The sequence below is a fragment of the Pipistrellus kuhlii genome, unplaced genomic scaffold (assembly GCF_014108245.1).
Source record: "Pipistrellus kuhlii isolate mPipKuh1 unplaced genomic scaffold, mPipKuh1.p scaffold_m20_p_5, whole genome shotgun sequence".
In the NCBI taxonomy this organism is placed as follows: domain Eukaryota; kingdom Metazoa; phylum Chordata; class Mammalia; order Chiroptera; family Vespertilionidae; genus Pipistrellus; species Pipistrellus kuhlii.
The window spans coordinates 77,316,361-77,339,804 of record NW_023425551.1 but is presented as its reverse complement, the minus strand read 5'-3'; the positions used below and the strand labels follow the sequence as shown (position 1 = coordinate 77,339,804).

The 23,444-nt window shown below is 49.6% G+C and overlaps 1 protein-coding gene across 1 annotated transcript in view; it reads left to right on the top strand.

The window, feature by feature from the left end:
* Window positions 1–23,069, top strand: part of DNAH8 (dynein axonemal heavy chain 8) — a 263,341-nt gene extending 240,272 nt beyond the window's left edge. The window contains exons 88-92 of the mRNA XM_036414990.2: window positions 4,649–4,805; window positions 8,414–8,566; window positions 8,842–9,031; window positions 18,927–19,048; window positions 22,456–23,069. Coding sequence (XP_036270883.2) covers window positions 4,649–4,805; window positions 8,414–8,566; window positions 8,842–9,031; window positions 18,927–19,048; window positions 22,456–22,743 — 910 coding nt within the window. The 3' untranslated portion in view covers window positions 22,744–23,069. The remainder of the gene's footprint in view (window positions 1–4,648; window positions 4,806–8,413; window positions 8,567–8,841; window positions 9,032–18,926; window positions 19,049–22,455) is intronic.
* The last annotated feature ends 375 nt before the right edge of the window (window positions 23,070–23,444 follow it).

Here is a 23,444-nt window from a genome sequence, read left to right as displayed (position 1 = left end):
CAAGTCACAGTCCTTGCCCTGGAGCTCACCATCTATCAGAGAAAATAAATGAATGGCAGACAGTTATGCAATACAATATGGTTAAACTCTAAAATGAGGACACACACACACACACACACACACACACACACACACACTGCTCTGAGAACAAAGGCCAAGAAGCAATCAATTTCCATTTAGGAATCAAAGTGAGCTGGTGAGTGAGTGAGGCCACCTCTGAGTTGGGCCTTAAGGACCTGCAGGGACTCTCAGGATGGAGAAGAGGAGAGGGAGGGGAGGAGTGGCGGCAGCACCAGCACGAGGGGCAAGAGGACAAAGAAAGAGGAAGATGAGGAGGCTGTGTTTGCATATCAGATCACCTTGTACACCTTAAACACGATTTTAAGGTCAGCACCGGGAACAAAAGCATAGATGAGGGCACATGCAGGAAGGAGCTCTCCACGGAGGGGCAGGAAGCTGTGAAGAATGTGGTATGTTTGGGAGGCCGAGTCCAGCGCGCCCGAAGCATGGAGCCAGGGTAGGGGGATGGGGGATGAAGGCTCGAAGAGAAAAGCAACCTGACGATGATGCTGATACAACGCAGAGCCTGGTTTTGGGAGATGCGGGGGGTCCTGAGAAAGGGTTTGGGATCATCCCAAAGGCGGGAAGGATGAGGATGCTGGATGCTTCTACCTGCTGCTAGACATGATCTGGAAATGGGACTTGGAAGCTGAGAGAGGCTGGGGAGTGACATGGGGGTGGAGGGGCGGCATCTCTGAGGTTGGGCAGCTGATGTTAAAGGAGATGGTACAAGTGCCAGCTCAGGCGAGGGAAAGGGGGGATTAAGGCCAACCAGGGTGAGAGCTGTGTGGTTTAAGAACAGAGCTCTGGGAGGCCATGGGGATTTGGATGCGTGGAGTTCACGATGGTGTCAGAGGTTTGGCGTTACTCGGACCCGCCTGGCGTGTCCTGGCTCCTCAGGACCCCAGCGACGAGACACCTGCATCTTCTCCGGCACAGCTTCACCCGCACGCCCTCCTCCCCGTGTGCTGGCGTGCAGTGCAGAACCAGGTCGCGGGGTGATAGGAATCACACACATTTACATTTCTGATTAAATCTCTGTTACATAATAGCATGTGGGTCCTTGACTGTTGATAACTTCATTTTGTTGTCGTGTCAGCTATTTTCACCCAACACCAGCTATTACTACATTCAGGGTCGGGCAAAAGTAGGTTTACAGTTGTTCACATGGAAAATAATACAATAATTAATAAACAATAATATAAGAATAAGCTGCATGTTTCTTGTATCACAACTGTAAACCTATGCTTGCCCCATCCTGTGTTATTGTCAAAGGGGCAAGCGTGCATCTGCACAGGGCACTGTTATTTGTATTTTCCTTTTCCTTATATGACTTTTAAAAACTGAGATAGCGCCATACTTCACAAACCGGTACTGAGAAAACAACAGGCGATGGATCATAAAGGCCTTTTGTGCCATTTTCCTCGGTGGTTTTCCTCGCTATTCTTATGTTCAATTGCTTGTGCCTGGGTTTGATATGCTCATCTTTCAACTCTTTAAATAAATGCCTTTTGGAATATTTTTTAAAACCTCAGCTTCTGAGGGAGGTTGCTCACCAGAGAGTAATCCTATATAATAAAGAGCTAATATGCTAATGGTCGTCACACCATCATGCCATAATGACTGATCAGCAGGAGGCTGTGTGCTTAGCCAGGCGCACACGGGCAAGCAGGGACTTGACACTGCATCCTTCCGGACAAATCCGCAGCAGCTGCCTGAGGCTCAGGCAAGCCTCGGGAGGCAGCTGCCACTGCCCAGGGCCTGAGGCACAGGCAAACTTTGGTGGCTGTGAGGGCCGAGGCTCAGGCAGCTGTGCGGCTGGCAGTGGCAGCAGCAGAGGCATGATGGGGGTGTCATCTTCCCCAGATTGTCGGGTCGCCTCCTGCAGATGGAGGCCAGAGGCAGCAGCAGCAAGAGGGTGATAGGAGTGGTGCCTTCCCCTGATCGGCTGCCAAGAGGAAGCCTAAACTATGAGGAGGACATCCCCTAAGGGCTCCCGGGCTGTGAGAGGGGGCAGGCCAGGCTGAGGGGTAACCCTTCCCCAGTGCCTCCAGTAAAATAATAAAATAAAAAATTACATCTAAAATTATATAAAATCCATTTTAAGGTATTAAAATCAGCTTTTGCTTATTGGTCTCTATTGTGAAATTCTTATGTTTAAATGTAAAGTGGAGTTAGTTCCCCAGCCCTGGTTGGGTTGCAAACATTCACCAGTTCTGTCCCAGGGCCCTCGTCAGCACTGCGCATCCTCCCCCGGCAGCCAGGCACCATGGCAGGTGCATTGGCCTCAGCCGAGACTTGGGAAGGATGCAGTTGTTAGGATACACAGGCTGGAGCCCAGATAGTCAAATAAAAATGCTGAAGACAGAAGCATCCCCTCCCCTCTTAAACTGGTATCCTAAATAAGCCAAAGGCCACCTGAATAATTCAGGAGTCCTCAGTTTGCACAAAATTGGCTTTTTTACAAGCAATGAAGTCTGAGTAATTTTAGCAGGAGCCACTTCTACAAAAGGTTGTTTAATTCACACATAGGGATGAAGAGAGAGAGGTAACTCTCTCATTCCATGTGCTGTGAGAAAAGGCGGGGGTGGGTGGAGGGTGCTTCTGGCAGCGCATAAACCTTAGTAGGGATTTGTAAGATGCATTTCACAGAACCCAAAACATTTGTCACTGATTCATCTCTGCTGAGTTCTTGACCCTTGTGGGCTTTGCTTCTCAGGTTTTTTTTCTCCCTCTTATTTTTCAAAATGTAAATGGTTTTAATCCTCTTTATTAGGTAAGTCATACTTCCTCTTTGAGAAAACAAGCCAGTACAGAAAATAGAAAGTAATCATTGAAGCAAAAGCTCACCACACAAAAATCCCAATACCAAAGTACTCCAGGTTCTCTCTGCACCTATACGTGCACAGTGTTTTATATATATAAAATATTGGTACTGGAACTGCTTTTTGTGTCATTCAATTTTAGTCAATAATTTCAATTCCCAGCTCCACTGATGGTCTCAGGCTGCCATTAATCTACTTTCTGTCTCTATAGATCTGCCTGTTCTGGACATTTCCTATAGATTGTGGTCTTTGCATATGGATTCTTTATTTAGCACAATCTTTTTGAAGTTCACCCAGGTGGTAGCATGTAGTCATTCCTATTTATGGCTAAAGAGTATTCCAGTGTATGAATGGACCACATTTAATTTATCCATTGACCTATTGATGGACATTTGGGTAGTTCCCACCTTTTAGTTATCTACTCTAATAAAATAGTAAGAGGCAAATTGACTGTACCTCCACAACACCCACCAGCCAATCTGGAGTGAGTATGCAAATTAACCCAACAAAGATGGCGGATTGATTTGCATATGCAGGTGCTGAGCGGCCAGGGGTATTCCACACCACCCCAGCTCTCTGGGCCTCTGGGCAGCATGGGAAGGTGGAAGGTGGCTCTGGGCTGGAGCGAAAAGGCAGCTCCAGCTGGAGTGAAGGTGGTGCTGGCAGCAAGGAGAAGGAAGACCCATTCTTGCATGAATCTTTGTGCATCAGGCTCTAGTTATAAATAATGCTGCTATGAATATTCATGCCCAAGTCTTTGTGTAGACATGTGTTTTTATTTCTCTTGGTAGGTAACTAGAAATGTAATTATTGAGTCATATGATTAATCTACCCTGAACATTTTAGGAATCTACCAAGCTGTTTTTCCAAGTGGCTGCACCACTTTACAGTATCCTCCACCAATGTATGAGGGTTCAAGTTTCCACACATTCTTGAGAGGGAGGGAGGGAGGAAGGAAGGAAAGAAGAGAGGGAGGGAGAGAGGGAAGGAGGGAGGGAGGGAGGGGGAGAGAGAGAGAGAGGGAGAGAGAGAAAGGGAGACTAAGTTCTCTTAAACATCTGTTCTGTTTCTCCACAGAATTTCTTACAATGGTGTTGACTAATGTCCCCTCTTCCACTAGGGAAAGGGACCAAGGCAGGGACCTGTTTGTCACCACATTCTAGCACTCAGCTCAGTGCCTCGTACAGCGTAAATCTTTCCTGAATACATGGATTCTAAAGATGGATGGCTTCAGTCAGACAGGTGGAGCAGGTGGATGCCAATAGATTACCTTGGAAGTAATAACACATGTGGGAAAGTGAGAACACAGAACAGAAAAGACCAAATAAATTTTAATAGTTTATAACTCATTGAGCAAATGTGAGTGGTGCTCTTTGATCTGACAGATTGTCCCGTAATGGCAGCTTCTTAGGTCCAGTCTGTAAGCCGGAGAGGAAGAAAGCAGGTGGGCTCGCTGCCCTGCCTGAGGCGGTTAGGTCAGCCGCGAGGAGATGGATGGCACACCGTGGACGACCAGGGGCATCTGCGGAATCTCTTTCCCCCAGGAGGAGAGGTTTCATTTCTGTGATGTCCTTGGTCCTCCACTGGGAGACAGTAAAATGGATCTCTGGGTTTTTTCTCTCATTCCTATTGGTTGATGGTAAAGTCCCCCACCATCTTTTCTCTTTTGCTGGATGTAGGTGATTCATCATTTCGTGTGCGCTTTGATCATTATCTGTGAGGGTGTAACTCCCTGCATTCCCAAAGTCCCCTCTTCCCATCAGGTACCAGAGTAACACTGCTTCCGCTGTTCTTGAAACAATCACCAACATTCAACCCAAGGAGAGTGGAGGAGGAGTGGGGGAGACCCGGGAAGCCATTGTCTACAGATTATCTGAAGACATGCTGAGCAAGCTGCCTCCGGATTACATTCCTCACGAGGTGAGCTGCTCCTCCCCCACCCCCAGAGTGCAGGGCGAGCTCAATGCCCAATGGTGTGTTTCAGTCCCTTTCCTGTCTGCGCATCCCTTCTCCACTGTCAGCTGTTCTTTTCACCCTTGGTCTCCCCTGCCTTGTCTTTCTCAGCATCTTGCAAATGATGGTCTGCACTTTCTCTGACACCTTTCTCCACTTCCTTTCTGCCCCACTTTCCCTTTCAGTCACGTTCTCTCTCTACCCTTTTCGCATCTTTGGATCCCCAGAAGTCTTAACCCTCTAGGCTGGACACCTCTCCCGCCCTCTCTTGCCTAAGCCTGCTTTGTTGGTCCTTAAATTGGTCCCTTGTTATTGTCATTTTCCAGTCCTCTCAGCCAGGTACTAGGAAAGCAAGGTACTAGGTACTAGGAAAGCAATCGATTAAAGTGAATTCACTCCCCAGGTTGGATGGCAATAACTTTCTACTTCTTGGACCTCCCAGGTGCTTGCTTGTTAATTAGTTTTCCTCAAATGTTTTAACTCAGGACCCCTTTATAAAATGATTGAGGATCATCAATAGTTTTTTTTTAATGTGATGTTTTTATATTCAAAATTTAAACTGAGAAAGTTCAAAAATATTAACTTATTATAAAGTGACAGTAATAAAACCATTATGTATTAACATAAATGACTTTTAAAAAATTTTTTTTATTGATTTATAGAGAAAGGAAGAGGGAGAGAGAAAGAGAGAAAAATCAGTTGGTTGCCTTCCATATGCTCCCTGACTGGGGATTGAACCTGAAACCTGGGTGTGTGCCCTGACCAGGATTTGAACCCACAACCCTTCAGTGCACGGATGTTGATCCAACCAACTGAGCCACACCAGCCAGGGCACATAGCATTTTTATTTAAAAAGTAAATATAATTTTCAAAACTGGGAAGTGCATGGGAATGAGTGGGATTGTTTTAACTTTGGCAATCTCTTTAATATCTGGTTTCATAGAAGACAATGGGGATCCCACGCCTCCCTCCGTGTCCCGGGTGCTGTGAGGGCAGGGCACAGCCCTGGAAACTTCTCTGTGCACGCCCGAGGCAGGGGGAGTGAAAAGTCAGTGTCTCTGTGAGAAACTTACCCCGTCGATCCCCTGAAAGGATCTCAGGGGAACTTAGGGGACCCCAGACCACACTTTGAGAACTGCCGATCTAATTAAGTGTCTGTGGTAAAATTTCTGAGGGTCTGCACTTTCTGTGAGAGACCTTCCAACCTGGCCTCCCGCTTTGTCCAAGGTGGCACTTGTGCCCAGAGTGTCTGAGCTGGTGTCTTTGCTTCCACCAGCCATGCCGCCGGGGTCCTGACCGGGCCTAGTGAAGGCTGTTGCCGGAGGACAGGTGTGACGGAGGCCCTGCGTCTGCCGGGCCTGCACCCCCAGCCTAAGCCAATGCGCTTGGCCGCTGGGAGCCCCCACCCTCATCCAGCAGTGAGTGCCCAGCAATGAAAATCGTTTTCCTGCCTCTTGAAACAATTTGTTTCATCGCGCAGATGAGTGCCCAGACACTTGGCCATGACTCCGAAATCAATGGCTTCACATAGAGATAGCTCTAGCAAGGCGAGAAAATATGTTTTAAGTGAGTCAATATTTTAAGAACTATAGGGACTTTCATTGGTTTGTTGGAAGTGATCTTCCGAGAGCAGATGAGGGTTGTACCTGCCTCCAAAGGTGGTACAAACCGGCCTGTGAACCAGAGGTGGACGCAATGGGAGGAGGGCCTCAAGGCCGTGGGTAACGTGAGGTTCAGGCTTAGCCGGGCACCTCTTAGCAGTGTGGGTGGGGGTGGGGGGAAGCTTGAGGGACGTCACTACGTATGGAGGCCACATGGGGGGAATTAGTGCTGAAGGCACCTACAGTCACTTCCTCTCTCAAGGTCACTTCCTTTCTGGTGATCTTTGTTGTACTTGTTGTACGGGGGAGAGGTGCTCTAAGAGGTGGCGATGTGACGTTTGTAAAATGAAATACAACCACAGTGCTGGCCTCCACAGTGAAAACTGGCCCGTCATGGCCTGGTCTCACTGACGGTGGAAACCCGCCACGGACTCCAGCAAATCGTTCACTTATTAATGAAAAGACAGGTTTGGGCTGGGACAGTGATCATAGTCGACATAAAGTCAGCACTGGTATTGGGTTTTCCAGCGGCCAAGTGTCTCTAAGCATGTCTCTGCTGGGGGAGCTTCTCTTTTGGGCCCTAAGCGGGGGGGAGGCCAATTGTTTGGGGCTGTTAGCCAACTGAAAGTTACTGAGCTATCGATCCGACCTTGTAACCAATTCCTGCGCTTTATTTCCCCCTTAATGGGGTTGCAAAGGTTTAGTTCCTTATTTTCTCTTTTTGTGACTCTCTGCAGGGTAGCCGTGATGTAAAGGGCTCGAGATGAGGATGGGGTAGTGGAGCCTGCAGAAACGGAAGTTCTAGAACAGGAATTTGGGAGAATGCCAGGAGGCTAGGGACCTCCACTGGCACGTGAGGGGCAGGGAGGGGGGGCGGGGTTCGGTCTTCCTTGCTGCCTGTGCGGCCCTGCAGGCTGCTCAGTTCACCACTGCTGCCCTCCAAGTCTGTGCTCACCTCCATCCCTGGCTTCCTGGCAGGGCGTGGGGTCTGCCCAGGCGGGACCTCTGGACCGTGGGAGAGTGTCCCGTGTGATGAGGACGTGGCCTGGCGCCATCTGTCCCTAGCATTCCGTGACTCGGGACAGGCAGTGGGCACCTCCGGCCGAGGACCCCACGGCTCTCCGCTCCCCGATGGGTCCTTGGACGGGACCATCACTGGAACTCTCTCCCTCTCTGTGCATTTGTCCTCCCCCCTGGGCTGGTAGCTCTCCCACAGCGGCCAGCGGAAAGGCCAGGCCCTCTCAGAGTGCTTGCAAGGATTGGTGGTCAATCCTATCTGGGGTAGATGTCACGAGATTGAAATGTGCACGTGGATTGACGTATTTTCCAATAATTGTTGTGCTTTTGTGTTGGTTTCTTCAAAATGGCCGGTAAGGGACGTACCAAAAGGGGCAAATGGCAGGTGCCTAACGACCAGCCCACGAAGGCAAATATTTGCCTTGGTTAAGTTGGGAGAGTCTCGACGGCAGGCACCCTGGCCCAGGCCACATGGCCCCTGGGAATCCTTTTCCTTGGTGACAGCTCTGGAAAGATTCAGCCGTATCCACTGTCTGTGGCATTTCTCATAGCAGCTCTGCAAGAATTAAGAAAAAAAAAAAAAAAAAAAAAGTATTCCTAGCTGTGTTCTTACAAAGGTTAAATTGCAAAAGAGTATTTAACGGTCACTTAGTCATTAATCATCTGAAAGGGGGAAAGGTGCAATTTTACTTCAGCTTTTTAAAGTGCATGTTCCAATTACCAACTGAAGTACAGCCAGTAGGAAAGAAAAATCATTTTATCTGAACCGTCATGTTTGAAGACCAGAAAATGGGAGACTTCACGGCGGGCCTGGTTCTGCAGGCGATCGCTGGGAGTGTGCTGGGCTGTGGAGGCACTTCCCGGGGCCGGGGGAGGGCAGAGAGCAGAGCGGCCATCGGGAGAGGGGTGACAGGCGATTTTTTAAAATCCCCCTCCTCGTGCCGTACTTTGTTTCAGGTGAAAACTCGCTTGGTCAAGATGGGACACCTGAACTCAATGAACATATTTCTCAGGCAGGAAATTGACAGAATGCAGAAAGTGATCACAATACTTCGCAGCAGCCTCAGTGACCTAAAACTAGCCATCGAAGGGACCATCATCATGAGTGAAGTGAGCGGCTGGTTCCTCAACGGTCCTTCCCCCTTCCTGTGGCTTTTCCTGCTTCTCTGTTTTAACTTCATCCTTTTTTTCCCTCAACCTTCCATCATTTTACCTTTTATTCGTGTGTGTTTTTTTAAAATTTTTATTGATTCAGGTATTACATATGTGTCCTTTTCCCCCCATGGTCCCCACATCACCCTCACTCATGTCCCCTGGGGTCTGTGTCCATTGGTTAGGCTTATGTGCATGCAAACAAGTCCTTTGGATGATCTCTTTAACTTCAGAACTTGCGGGATGCCCTGGACAACATGTACGACGCTCGCATACCTCAGATCTGGAAGCGGGTGTCCTGGGACTCGTCCACCCTGGGCTTCTGGTTCACCGAACTGTTGGAGAGAAACTCTCAGTTTTCGATGTGGATATTTGAAGGGAGGCCCAACGTGTTCTGGATGACTGGCTTCTTCAATCCTCAAGGTATGTGCTCCTAGGAGAGCGGGCAGCCTGGAAGGTGTGGGTGTGTGCACAGCAGCGCGGGGTGGCACACGTATCTTACATCAAACGGCGCAGGGGACAGCCTGTGGGGTGCTGGACACGCGCTTTCAAAGCTTGGAGGCCACAGACGATCTTCTGGGTATGTTTTGCAAATTCAACCTTTGTTTTTCTTCTCGTCCACTTCAGCAAGTCATCGGTCTGTGGTTAGACCATGTGAAATAGTAAAAAGGTGTCACGCAAACTTTCGTTTTTAAATGTCTATAAAAATGAAGTACCAATATATGCAGAAACTGTTGCCAAAGTACAGAAAATTAGACTGATTTCAACAGCGATCACGTGGCAAAAGTTTTATTGCCTGAACTCCAGAGTCTGCCCTCTCCCTTCCCCTTTCTTTCTTTCTTTTTTTTTTTTTTTTTTTTCTTGAAAAATGCTCTGCATTTAATCCTTCATCCTGGAAATGTTTGTTGTGTAATGTACTGACTTATGTCAGAGACTTTATAAAGTTCAGAAACACAACTTTTTCTCACTGCAACATGGATGGTGTTACTTCACGTAATTCTTGACTAAAGCAGAGATGGTGACCCCCTGGCAGTCCCACACCTTGCAGCTCCCCTGGCGATGCCATTTGAGAAGCGTGCACGCTTAGAGAGCTGGGTGTGTCGCTGCTACTTGCAGCTGTGTGGCCGAGTCTCATAAAGTAATGGTAAGTGAGGAACATCAAGCAGGACTCACTGTAATGGTACCCATTGTACTGTACGTGCAATGAGTGCACGTACACTGTATAATTCCGCTTGTACAGAGCCAACCGGCAAAACAGACCCACAGTGTGAAATGAGGTGGTGGTTACCCTTGGGGGCAGGCAGGGATTGCGAAGGTCACAGGGGGGCCTCGGGGTCAGGAATGGCCCATTTCTTGATCTGGACATTGCATTTCTTGGTGAAAATGCACGGAGTTGTACACTTTTCTTTGCATGAGTAATACGTCAATAAACAGTATCCCTTAAAAGTACACATTTAATAATCCTCGGGGTACATGCATTCATTCACTCCGTGCATTTTCAAATGCCCTAATATTTTCTAACTTTGAAACACTAACCCGCTAACCTTGGTGGCTGTTATGAGCTTACCAAGTGGTGCATGTCAGATTTGAAAAGGAAAATTTCACTTCTCCATTTTCCCCCCAGACTTTCCACTGAATTTGGGGAGGAAAGTTTTTTACTGTGATTCTCAGATTCCGTGTGTCTACGTGTGAGTCTCTTTCCTCCTTACCAACCCTCAGTTTCAGTGAGTTGTCACTGGAGCCTGAAGAAATAGCATTCATCTTAATTACGCTGTTTAACCACCTTCTGTTTGCCAGCCCTCTGCTGGGTGCTTTCAATAGGAAGAAGTCTGAGGCCTGATTCCTGCCCCAAAGGGGCCCGTGATGTGGTTGGCGAGACAGACGCTCCAGCAACTTGAATGCAATGAGAAGGCAGTGCCACCCGGGGACAGAGGACAGAGGGCGGGGCTTGCGGAGAGCTTCCCCGGGAGGCGGGGAGTAGGGTTTGCCAGGCAGGGATGCCCACAAAGGCAAGGTGTGTCCAGGGAAAGGAGGAGGCAGTGTGACGGGAGCTGGAGCTCTGGAGCAGGAGCAGGGTGGTGGGGAGGGAGGCCGGAGCCTGAAGTCTCCTGGGAGGGGAGGGCAGACTGGATGGAGCGGTTAAACGGGAACCCTTGAGAGCGCCTGGCAATGGCTGGGGGAAGGCAGGTGCCAGGCCAGTGGTGCCAGAGGCACAGGCTGGGAGGAAGGGCGGGATGGCCAGGTGTGAGGTGTGCTGGCAGAGTTGGAGTGTTTGAGACCAGCCAGAACCAGTGATTTTAAAAACTGTTCGGTTATTGAGGGTATTTTTTATATTTGGAAACCAAGAGAGTGGGTTGGTTCTTTCCTGGCTTTCCACAGACACAGACAACTGAGTCAGACATCACAGCACACAATCTCTTTCTGTAATTTTCCTCATTAAAATGTGACTTCAGCCCTGATTTAGCTCAGTGGATAGAGTGTTGGCCTATAGACTGACTGTGTTACGCCCAGACTTCATGATCCCCAAGGACCACCAGGGAGCCAAGTCCGATGCAATAAACAAAAGAGCCTTTTCCATGCTAGCATGGGCTCCTCCCACTCACGCCGGCAGCAAGGCGAAAGAGAGAGCGAATTTCGCCCAGTCCAGGGGTTTTACTCCAGTCGGTGGTGATGTCACTGCCTCAGCTAACCCTGATTGGTTGGGTGAGGGCTAGGGATAACTCTGCCCTGTGGGGCGGAGTCAGGAGCTCATCCTCGCCCCGCCCTGCCCTCTCAACTGAAGGGTCCCAGGTTCAATTCTGGTCAAGGGCACATGCTTGGGTTGCAGGCTCCCACAGGGCATGCAGGAGGCAGCTGATCAATGATTCCCTCTCATCATTAATGTTTCTATCTCTTTCTTCCTCTCCCTTCCTCTCTGACATCAATTTTTTTTTAAAAGTGACTTAAGTCTGGCCAGTGTTGCTCAGTGGTTGAGCGTTGACCTATGAACCAGGAAGTCATGATTCGATTCCTGGTCAGGGCACATGCCCTGATTGCAGGCTCCATCCCCAGTGGGGGACATGCAGAGGGCAGGTGATCACTGATTCTCTCTGATCATTGGTGTTTCTGTCTCTCCCTCTCCCTTCCTCTTAAAATCAATAAAAACATTTTTAAAAAATGTGACTTAAAATAACAAGATATTAATACGAACTTATCTTTGCTTGGAACTTTCTGTTAGTGTTACAAGCCAGCTCACTTAAATACAAATGCATGCGTCCACCTCAGGGTTACCTTTACCCGTCTTTACTTGTTAATAATCCACCCCTTTCTCTCTCCTTTATTTCTGGGTTCAAGGTAAAGTTTGATTCCTCCTCCCAGGGTGTTCCACGTGTTGGAAAGCCCCGACTTGTTCCAGCTCCCTGCCCTGCGCACACAAGCGCACAGACACTCGCCTTATCAGTGATTGCTTTCCTTTGCTGCGTGGAGGGCAACTTCCCCGCATACCAATCGCTCCTCCACTGCCTTCCCCGCCCCTTATCTCCGTCCCCATCACCTGGCCGAATCCCCAGAGCAGGGAGCGCTCAGCCACTCCTGCCATCAGCCCTTCAGGTGCTAGCAGATCAGCCCTTCAGTCTCGGGGCCTCTCCGCTGCTGTTTATCGTCAGAAATTGACTTCTCGACTTGAATGTATCTCCTGGATTCATAGCCCCGAACCCTGTAGTGAAATACGTTCTTCAGGTCAAAACATTTAAGTAAATATTTTAAATTTGAAAAGCACACGCTTAAGTAAAGCATGATGCAATTTACCAAAAGGCCATAGTTGCATCAGAAATATGTGTTGTCAAAGCCACTCAGACTATAACGCGCTTGAAGTGCTCCGTGGCTTCATGCCTGTTTTTATGTTCTTACAATGTCGTGGCATCAGACATGTCTGGTGTGTCTCCCATTATGCCTCTGCTCCTCGCCCTGCAGACCTCCTTCCTCTGAGGCCACGCAGCTGCAGGGTGGGTGTCGACCGGAGCCCCTGCTGGTGGCTGAGCTCAGGCGGTTGGTGGTGCTGCTCCATGGCACTATGGTGGCCGGATGTTTGTCAGTCACGTTTGAAGAGTCTGGCTCAGCGACCAGGCAGCTAATCTGATATTTTCAGCCCCTCCACACTCATTTCTGAGGCAACTGACAAGCTCAACATGTGGCAGTTAGATCTGATTGTTGAAATGGTCAAGCCGTCTGCACCCATGACCCTGTTCAGTGGTGCAGTTTGGGCAACGCGTGGGCGTGCCTCCCAAGAGCTTTCTCAGGTGTGGACTTTCAGAGCATTATGTTCAGGTGAGTTAGACTCTGGTGTGCGTGTGCACGCGTGTGTGTGTGTGTGTGTGTGTGTGTGTGTCTGTGTGTGTGTGTGAGAGACAGAGAGAGAGAGAGAGAGAGAGAGAGAGAGAGAGAGAGAGAGAGAGAGAGATGGAATGGGGGGAGGTTAAAACTGAAGACTATGAGTTGTAAAGTCTGACTTCAGCCCGGTGCTGACTGCCTTTTGGAGCCTCCTGCGCTGGGCCAGCTGCTAGGGCTGTGACCCCACCAGTGCTCCTGATGAAGCAGTGGCGGGCCAATGTGCTCTCCAGCTCTCTCACGCCTCTGGCCACACTATGCTGACCACCCCCTCTCTCTATACTACACTGACCACACCCCCTCTCTACACTACACTGACCACGCCCCCTCTCTACACTACCCTGACCCCCTCTCTACACTACACTGACCACGCCCCCTCTCTACACTACACTGACCACATGATATAGTTATTTTCAAGTGTTTAATTCACTCTGGAGCTTGAGGCCATTTGGATGCCAAACTGCACTGGTTTTTCTGATTTTTCCTCAGCGTCTTGACAGGCCACACCAGTCTGTGGTGGCATATACCGGAGACAACTTGTCATTCACTGTTAACACAGGGTGATTTCAGTAGACAGAGTTTGCTGAAGCAAGGAGACAGATAAGCTTGGCCTGTTATCCTATTCCTGTAAAACCACCTCGGCCTCTTGCCGGTGTTTGTCTCCACGCGGAGCCATCTGCAAGCAGCAGGGTCTGAGGGCTTGTCTAGGGTCAGTTATTGGAGCATTTTTTGGGGGTGGGAGAGAGCTCTGATGGTTAATGGAGCTTTAGCCTTGAAGAGGCTGGGGATTTCTTCCAACCTAGTAACAACCTAAGCATGCCCCGTGGCTTCCTTCTGCCAAACCCCAGCTGTCCCTAACATCTGAGGGGCTCTGAGTGAAGGCACCCTGGTGTGAGTGACAGCACTCACCTGCCTGTCCCCAATTTGCAGGACGACAAGGCTGTGCCAGCTTAGAAATGCCTCCAGAGTGAGTAACAGCCCCTCTCCTTGTCATTGTGTGTGAGGTGATCTGATGCAGTGGCTTTAGCCACAGCCACATCCTTAATGACTCTAGTTTTTGCACACGGTTACCTTCCTCACCGCCCACCTGGCCCCTGGGAGCCTGGCCAGCTCCACCCTGCGCTGACCTTCCCACCAACCCCACTGCCCTTGCCTATGCTGGGATGCGGCTCCAGGAATTCTCATACCTGGCTTGTCCAGGGCCTGCCTTAGTTCTTCTCACCTCCCAGAGGGCTGGTTCTTATCCCACTGGGGACTCTTCTAAGGCAAGTTCTACCCTCGGCCCAGCCCTTCATTGATGACCTCAGCCATTCTCACCAGTGCAGCTACACATCCCTCCCCATGACTGACTTGTCTGAAGCCCCAGCCCAAGACTCTGATCCTTCACTTCCAAGTGCCAGCACAGGACATGCCCTCCCCTGCGGACTCCCCAGCACTACCCCCTGGGCCTCTTCCTCCCAAACCAGCCCCGCCAGGATTCCCCTCTGTGGGCCTGGGCATCCTCCTTGTCCAGATCACAGGAACTCTTGTGAAAGGTCCCTCACATCCAACGGCTTGGAAGAAGGAGCCAGGAGAGCGTAGCGTCATGAAGCTGAGAGAGGAGGGAGAAACATTGGCAGGTGCCCCCAGAGGTCAGGTCAGATAGGACCCAGTTGGTCAGGTGGCTGTCAGCAAGGAGACTCCTGGCAAGAGAGCTACCAGTGGAGGGGGCGGGGGAGAGGTAGAGGAGCCGCAGTGCAGGGGAGTGAGGGGGAGACAGGGTGAGTATGGCCAGCAGGAAGAATGCTAAGTGGGACCCCAGAGACCCAGATGATAGCAGAAATTTGTCTTGGAAGAGGAGAGGCAAGTTGGAGGGGTCAATTTGAAAAGGAAGGATTTTCTTCTTTTTTGAGCTTCTTCAAATATTGGTGAGAAGGGGAAGGAGCCAGGAGAGAGGGAGAGGGGCAGAAGAGGAACGGAGAGAAAGAGTTCAGAGGGTCAAAGAGGCAGAAGGTGGCGCTCCAGTGGACAGATGCAGGCTGGTCAGGCGGAGGGCATCGCCTATTGGAACCAGAGGATGGGGAATGAGTTGGACGAAGGAGAGTTAGCAGGCTTAGTGGCAAGGAGTTCTCTTTGAAGAAGGAGGAGGCGTGACCTCAGGAGGCAGGGAGTGTTGGAAGGGAGCAGAAGTTTGGGAGAGAGAGCTATGGTGGGGTGAGCATTCGAGGCTGGCGATGGTGAAGCCTGTTGGTAGCTGTGTGTTTCTCTCGGGATTGTTAGTAGCCTGGTACAGGTGTAAGAAGGGGGGGCGTTCGATTCATGAGGAGGGGGGAGGGTGCTGGGTAAATGATGAAAAGGTCCAGACTACTAGTAAATAGGAAAGTAGGTGAAGAAAAGGGAGGAGGAGGTCGTCAGAAATGATGAATTCAAAGAATTAAGGCAGAGGTTCTCAAGCTTTCTAATGCTGAGACCCTTTAATACAGTTCCTCATGTTGTGGTGACCCCCAACCATAACATTATTTTCGTTGCTACTTCATCACTGTAATTTTGCTACTGTTATGAATCGTAATGTAAATATCTGTGTTGAGTCAAGTTCAAGATCCCTGCCTTAGAGCATCCAGCAAAGTCAGGAAAGTGCCCGGGGCGCTTTTATTCACCTGGTGGATCAACCCTGTCTGTATTTAATGGTTTCCAAGCTTTTCTTTAGCTCACCAAGGACCTCCATGTGCTTCTCATAGGGGGCAGAATCGCCTGTCTTAAACTTGTGGCAGGAACATCATTTCTCCTCATTTTCAAAGACACTACTGGGAGGCATAGCAACCGATAAGACAGGAAACACAGCACAACCTAAGGCCCGTTACATAAGGACTGGTTCATTTATTAAAGGAAAAAAGGTGCTGCCATAGAACCATTGGTACTGAGTGCCGGTCAACTCCTCATAAAACCGAGGAGCACAATATTCCTGATTAGTTATTTCTGTCATCCTTTCTAAGACCCTGTGTGAAATGATCCTTACAGCACTCCATAGCGTTCTTTAAGCCAACTGATTGCACCGTCAAGTGGCAGTAATTGGTTTGCTGAAATGTCATTGTGTAGATTAAGACATGGCAAGTGTTGCTTTAGACCTGTCTCCAAAGTATAATTCCTGCTTAAAAGTGAGTGATTTAAAAAAAAAAAAAGCAAACTTTGACACATGTCATAAGAAAGCATTGGGCTGTCTAAGTCTTGACAGGAAACATTTCTGTAAAGCATCTCGCTCAGACCACACATGACTCCCACATTTGAATATCAAATCGCCCCTTTTCATGTGGGTGGCTACCTCTCAGGGAGAATAGAATTATTATAATTGAAGAGTTTCCCCAACTTTTTCTTCTCACTTCAGAGTCAGACATATGAATGTATGAATCGCTCTCCACCACTGATGACTGAATTTTGGTTTGGAATTATTGAAACTACATTGGTGCCAAGATAAAAGTACTGCTTTTCAAGCTTTTATTTTAGAAAATATATCAATGGTCTTTTCAGGTTTCAGACAACATTGATTTTTGCCTCCCTTAGACTTGATAGAAGTCTATAAGAAAGTCATTTTTTAAATTCAATAATGAACTATCAGTGGAGTCGCTATGGTTTGAATTCTACAAGATCATTTTTTTTTTTAAAGAAGCCAATGAAAACTATCAAGAATTGGAAAAAAAAGTCTCTGTATTCTCTGAGTGGGCCCAGCCCTGGAACAGCCCCTTGTCCCTCGTGCTGGGCCTCAGACACATGTCTTTAACACTTTCCTTTCTAGTAGCTCCAGGTAACGTGTATTCTAGATTCCACACATCGCACTGGCAGACAAAGGGGCTTTCTAAGCATCAGAAGGGTCTTCGCTGAAGTCAGCAAAAGGGGAGGGGGAGAGGGAGGGGGAAGGGAAGGGGGAGGGCTCTCCTCAACTGTGCTGGAGTTTGTCTGTGACAGCGATGGGAGGAAGTCTCTGTCACAGAAGAGAGAATCCTGCTCCTTCCTCACCTGACACCTGTGGCGTTGTCCTGAGGCCCACATGGGGGGAGGCTAAATTCACAATTTAGTTGGAACTTAAAATGTCATAGGAAAATATAATTATTAAATGTGTGCAGACGGATGGTTAAGACCGGGATTCACGTGACCTTGTGCACTGACAGGTCAGCCATGAATTGTAAGATGTCACGAAATTAGGTCAATTGAATTCCCAGTACTCTGCTCCCTTACACAGTGTCTAACACAGCACGTGGTGCACGGTTCACGTTGAATGATGGAGAACTGGACTTTATTACTGTGGTCATATGTACACTGACTGGCAAACACACAAATGTTTGTTTCCCTACTGAAGTGTGGGATCTCCAGGATTTAAAATGGAAATCCAAATAATCGCATGCTGATCAAATCACCTCAAATGACCCCATTCGTAGAGTAAGAAGTTGCTGCCAGGCAAACTTCGCCAGGTTTCCTGCTCTTAACTTCTCGTGTCATAGTCATCCTTTCTTCCAGGCACCCGTTGTTTTCTGAAATTATAGTTTTAGAAGAATCAGTCACTCATGGATTGACTGACTAATTTTTTTGGGATTAACACAAGGACTCTGAAGCCCCAGATCCTGTTTTAGTGAGCACTCTGATCAACCTTATATGATGCAAATACAACCAAATCATTTGCCTGCTTTAAATATTGAATGACTTCCCACCATCCACAAAATCAAGTCCAAACTCTGACCCTGAAAAACCCTCCTCTACCTTTGTCCTGACCTTCTCTGCCATTATCGCTTCACCTTTAGACTAGACTTCCACGCCTTCGCACATGCTATTCCTCCAACGGGAACTGTCCCATCTGGAAACTGCTGTGCATCTTTCCAGCGTCGCCTTCCGCTTCATCTTCTCAATTCTCGTGTGGTTCGCTTTGTTCGCCTCTTTGCTCACAGCGACATTGGGTTATAACTCTTCCTCCCTCCAGACTGAGCTCCTGGAATTCTGGGCCCGTGGGTGGCTCTTCCTCTTTATAGTCATCCCACTTGGAGCAGTGCCTGGTCTGCATGGTGGCCACCCCCCAGAGAGTTAACAGGTCAATGAGCACCTCCCCAAGTTTAGTAACCAGGGAAGAGCTTGGCAACGGGAAAACTTGACCTCTCTCTAAGCCAGGCTAGGGGCCTATGCTTTCTGTCTAACTCCCAGGGATGTTAGCTCTGTGCCTATAAGTATGTCTGCAACTTGGCACAGCGTGATGGTCAGTATTAACCGGGAGGCCTCAGTGTGATATGGAAGTCACAGGTAAATCCTCCTAAGGTTCTGAAGTCCATTTTGCAGTTTGGGGTGTAGTTGCTAACACCAAATGCTACTCTTACTGATTTGGATGGCATCGTTTGCAAATACCGAGTTTAAAGAAAGGCCCCGGTATGCAGAATCATGTAGTGTCTTAAAATAACTGTATTATGCATACTAAAGCATGCAGCTTTCCTCCAGCGTGATTGCTTTGTTTGATCAACTTGAAAGTTGGGTTTTCTATTTTGGCATTATGAATAAATGAAATTGTTCCATTATAGCAAATAGAAGCTTGATAATGGTTTGATTCAAGTTTTAATTGGAATGCTGTTCTCAGAATATTTTAGCATTCCAGTCTGGATTCCAAGATATCGTATCTTCAAATAGAGACGATGCGCTGGGACCGGGTTACCATCCTTATAGGACTTGAGTGGCTGGAACCTCAGGAGAATTTCAGACCAAGACTCTTGTCTGAGGCCGAGAGGAAGCTGTTCTGCCGGGAGCTCCCGGGAAATGCTGAGCTCATAGCAGGTCCCCATAGAAACAAAAGACTGAAAGAAATGTCCCCGGAGGTTTGATATGACTCCTCTGGATGGGCAGCCTTTCGAGGCTGATAAGCAAATTGCAATTAGCTCTGCTCCCTTTGTTCCTCAAGTGGACTGCACGGAGCTGAGCCGTCAACATTCTGTTTCTTTTTCTTCAGGCTTCCTGACAGCCATGAGGCAAGAAGTGACCCGCGCCCACAAAGGCTGGGCCCTGGACTCCGTGACCATCCACAACGAAGTTCTGCGGCAGACCAAGGAGGAGATTGTGACACCCCCTGCGGTAGGCGCCCCGGGCAATGGCAGGGACAGTGCTAGAGCTGGGGCGGAAGTTCAAGTTCTGCCTAGAGCTGACCTGTGCACGCCTCCGTCAACTCCACTGGCTTTGCAGCCAGGGCTTTTCCTCATTTGCAGCCACAACAAGCACTGGGAACCCGTTTCTTTATCATTACAGGTTACACTGTGTTTGCAAGGGAGGGGTCTCCAATTCCTCCTGGGGCTGCTCGGGGAATGGGCGAGTGTCAGGACCCTAGTAGAGACTAACAGGACTGACAGGCCTGAGTGCTGGGCCAGTTCCAGCTGCAGGACCCTGGGTGGAGCAGGGAGTGGCTGGGGGTGAGCAGACACCCTTGGGAGCCACTGTCTGTGTAATTAGAGAAATGCATGGACGGTCTTTCTCTGTTGCGAGTGGGAGTGGGGTTCTTGGGGGACCACTGGAATAAGCATTTCTGGAGGCCCCCATGGGAGGATGGGATATGGTAGAAAGTTTTATTTGCATGGAATTACATCCTTGGGTTTCCAAAGTCCCGTTTCCCTGAATCTAGTCCTGGAACTAGAGCAATTGAGGATTCAGCAGAGCTAGGAGCCAGCATCCAATGTTTCCTGTATGTCAGCAGCAAAGGCTGTCCTGCCATGGCCTTGGAGCTCTCCCAGTTTCTTCCATGGTGGAATCCGGTCCAGTTTAGCATTAGGCTGGCTGTAGCCATTGTGTGTTTAGTCCACATGGCCATGTGGGAGAATGCAAGAGCGTGAGAGTCCCATAGGCTGGCATCTTGAATCAAGAGGCAAGAGCCAAACTCCTTTATTTAGTATCTCATATATTCCCACGCTTGCTGTGGTCACACCTCTTCTGGCCAATGAACTGTTCCCAGGTGTGATTGACAGGCTAGTACCTTCCCTACATTACCCAGACTTGACTGGGCACGCGTCTATTCCTCCTCTGCCCGGTCCCGTGGCCCCCTGGGGAGTGTTGGGCCGCAGCTTCCTGGCAAGGCTGCACGGATGGCTACGATACTTAGCCTTCCCTTTGCTTCTTTCCAGTTAATTAACGACTGGGTTAATTCTCAAAGGAATCTCACCTGGACACTTACCTGCTTTCTGAACTCGGACACGTTCTTTAACTTTTTGAACCTCAACTTGTCCAACTGCAAAATGAGGAGGTACATCAACCTCACGCAGGTGGTTGTGGGAGTTTCGTGGGATCATTTGGGCTTGGTGGCAGACCCCACAGAGACACTCAGCAAATATTCGTCCTCTTTTCTCTCTCTGGCTTTCATTCCCTCAACTGTCCAGTGAGGGCAGGGGCCACGAGATTTCCCAGTCCTGGCCCCTACGGCCCCTTTGTAACAAGGACCTCCTTCCCTCTAGCTTCCAGGAGTGTGGTCTTTACTCCTGCCTGAGGTCTCAGCAGAGCACCTAGAGTCTCTGTATGTCAGCAGCAAAGGCTGTCCTGCCATGGCCTCGGAGCTCTCCCAGTTTCTTCCCATTATATGATATGAAGTCCACGTTGTTAGGTATCTGGTCAGCAGCACCCTGTTTCCGGGTACCCAGATGTGCATGAGTTTCTTAGGGCTGTGGTAACGAAGTACCACAAACGGGGAGTGGGTGGACTTAGAACAATAGAAATTTATTCTCTCACAGCCCAGGGGGCCAGGAGCCTGAAGCAAAGGGGTTGGCAGGTTGCTTTCCTGTGAAGGTTGTGAAGGAGAATCCCCCTCTCCCCCTCCCAACCTCACCTCTCCCACTAGCTTAGGGGGGTCCTATCATCCTTGGCTTCTCTGACCTGTAGCTGCATCACCCGACTCTCCGCCTCCAATGTCAGTGGCCTTCTCCCTGTGTGTATCGCTGAGTTTCTCTCCTCTCCCTGGAGGAATGCCAGCCAGAAGGAACTTGCCTCTTCCAACCCGAATGACCTAAACTAGTTACATCTGCAAAGAACCTATTTCTGAATAGTCACGTTCTAAGGGTCTGGGTGAAAATGAATGTTGGGGTGACACTGTTGAATCCATCGCACCTTTTAACTACGGCTTTGTAAGGTTCTGAGACCGTCAGCAGCCTTGAAGGATGCAGTTTGCTGTCCGATGGTACCTAAGTGGCTGTTGTTCTGATCCCCTGGGCTTGCCCCTGTCAAACCAAGTACCTCAGTTTTAGCTGAGAAAAAGGCATCCCTCGTCCTGTTAGCAAACAGCCTGCAATTATCTCGCTGGCTATATTATCATTATACTTACTCCCCGCACCCAGTCCTTGCTGGAAATGGAAAAAGGGTCACCATCTTCCACATAAATACTCTTTATATGCTGACGTTATCATTGGAGTCTCCTGTGACTCCCTGTTGCCTCTCTTGGCTTGTCTTGCTAGATATGTGTTCTGTGGCTCCCTTGGCCTACAAGGTCAAGTTCAAACCTTTCAGCTTGGTGTCCAGATCTTTCCTGCTCGGGTGCTGACTTATTTTATCACCCCTAGACCTACTGCCGAATCAAATGATGCAACATGGGCTTTGCATCGCAAAGGGCTGCCCACCCTCCCAGCTCCCTGCAGCATCGCTCCTCCTGGGACGCCCAGCCTCTCTCCTCCATCTTCTCGCATGCAGCCCCCCTTCAAGGATTCATTCTCCACAAAGACCCTGAGCACTCGGCCCACAGTGCCTTTCACCTCACCGGGCCTCACACTGTGCACCAGGCAGCCCTTCCACACGTGTGTGCGGGTGTTGGTGCTGAACTCTGTGTCTTGTCTCTCGATTCAATGGTGGAACTTCAAGGGCAGGTCCTACTGTGTGAAAGAGAGACTTGAGGTGATGGCCAGCCAGTGGTGAACCAACCGTGCCCGCTCTGCCCCTCACACCCAGTCTTATCCACCTCCCAGCCTGGGCAGAGGGGGACGCCTGGTGGCACAGATCTCCCTTCCTCCTGGGCCTGAGATGACAGTGGAGCCATCCATCGGTTGGCTTGGCTGGTGCAGGTGGAGGTCCCACATGATGCCTGGCTCCCAGTACTGTTCCCTGCTCCTTCCCCTCCCACCTCCCCCCCCCCCCCCCCACCACACACACACCAGCTCAGACCTGGCCTCTGGGGGACTCAGATGGGGCCCGGTTGGGGCCTCCCGGAGACTATCAGGCCGCTGCAGAGCTGATTCGGTGCTGGCTAAGTCTGTTGTTGCCGGCAGGCCACCTGACCCCCAACCCAACGAGAGCAGGAACATCTGTGCAGGGCTCGTGGCCTCGAGGTCGGCTGCAGGGAATTGGGCTCCCACCTCACTATGTGGCGTGCCCAGTGGGCTCTCTCTTCTTTGGGGGGCTCCTTAAGATTGGGGTGTGTCCTCCTGCCAAACGGGCAGCCTTCGCCACAGTAACCGGTGCCCACTCACAGCACCTGATTTCTGTCCTCCCCTTCGCCCCCTGCCTGGCTCCTGCAGGAAGGAGTGTACATCTACGGGCTGTACATGGACGGCGCGGCCTGGGACCGACGCAACGGGAAGCTCACGGAGTCCACGCCCAAGGTGCTGTTCACGCAGCTGCCGGTGCTGCACATCTTCGCCATCAACTCCACGGCGCCCAAGGACCCCAAGCTGTACGTGTGCCCCATCTACAAGAAGCCCCAGCGCACCGACCTCACCTTCATCACCGTGGTGTACCTGCGCACCCTGCTGTCCCCGGACCACTGGATCCTGCGGGGGGTGGCTCTCTTGTGTGACGTCAAGTAAGCTCATCCCAGCAGCCTCCTTGGCCGCCGCCACGGAGAGTCAGAGCCGTGTCTCCTCCCCCTGCTCACTGCTTGCTTATCTTTCTAAATTAAAAGGTCAGTGTTCCCTACCCGCTTGTGTATGTGTGCTTTCCCCGATATCAACATGCCAAAGGATAATTCTACAGTAATGCTTTCCATTTCAGGCAACCGTATTCCATCGTAATTACCTTTTAGAACACTCAGGAAGGTTTGAATTTTAAAAATCTAAAAGTATTCATTTGTTGCATCTAGTAGATACAAACTCTTCTTTCTAAAAAAATTCCACTTTCCCTTCAATAAAATCTACCCGTGTCCATGATTTTCGTTTAAGCTTGGCCTTTTGTCGGTGTCTGTGAAATGGGAACGGGGTGGAAGGGAGTGGGAGCGGTTCGCTCAGCACCACTAGGGTCCCAGCTGTCTGTGAGCGCCTTGGAGCTCCAAGAACTCTGCCCTCCGCCCTCCCCTCCTGCCCAGCTCTGTGGAGATAACGGGGCGCACATTTCTAGGCAGCAAACGGAGAAGGAAAACAAACTCCATCAAGTGCAATTACGTTACATGCTTAATACCTTGAAGACCAAAGTCTTTACAAAGAGAAGCTATTTCTTACTCTGTAGCTAGTCTGAAACTCGGTTGGAACCTTTATTTCCTGCTAAAGGAAGTTGTCAATTTAACAAAACAAAT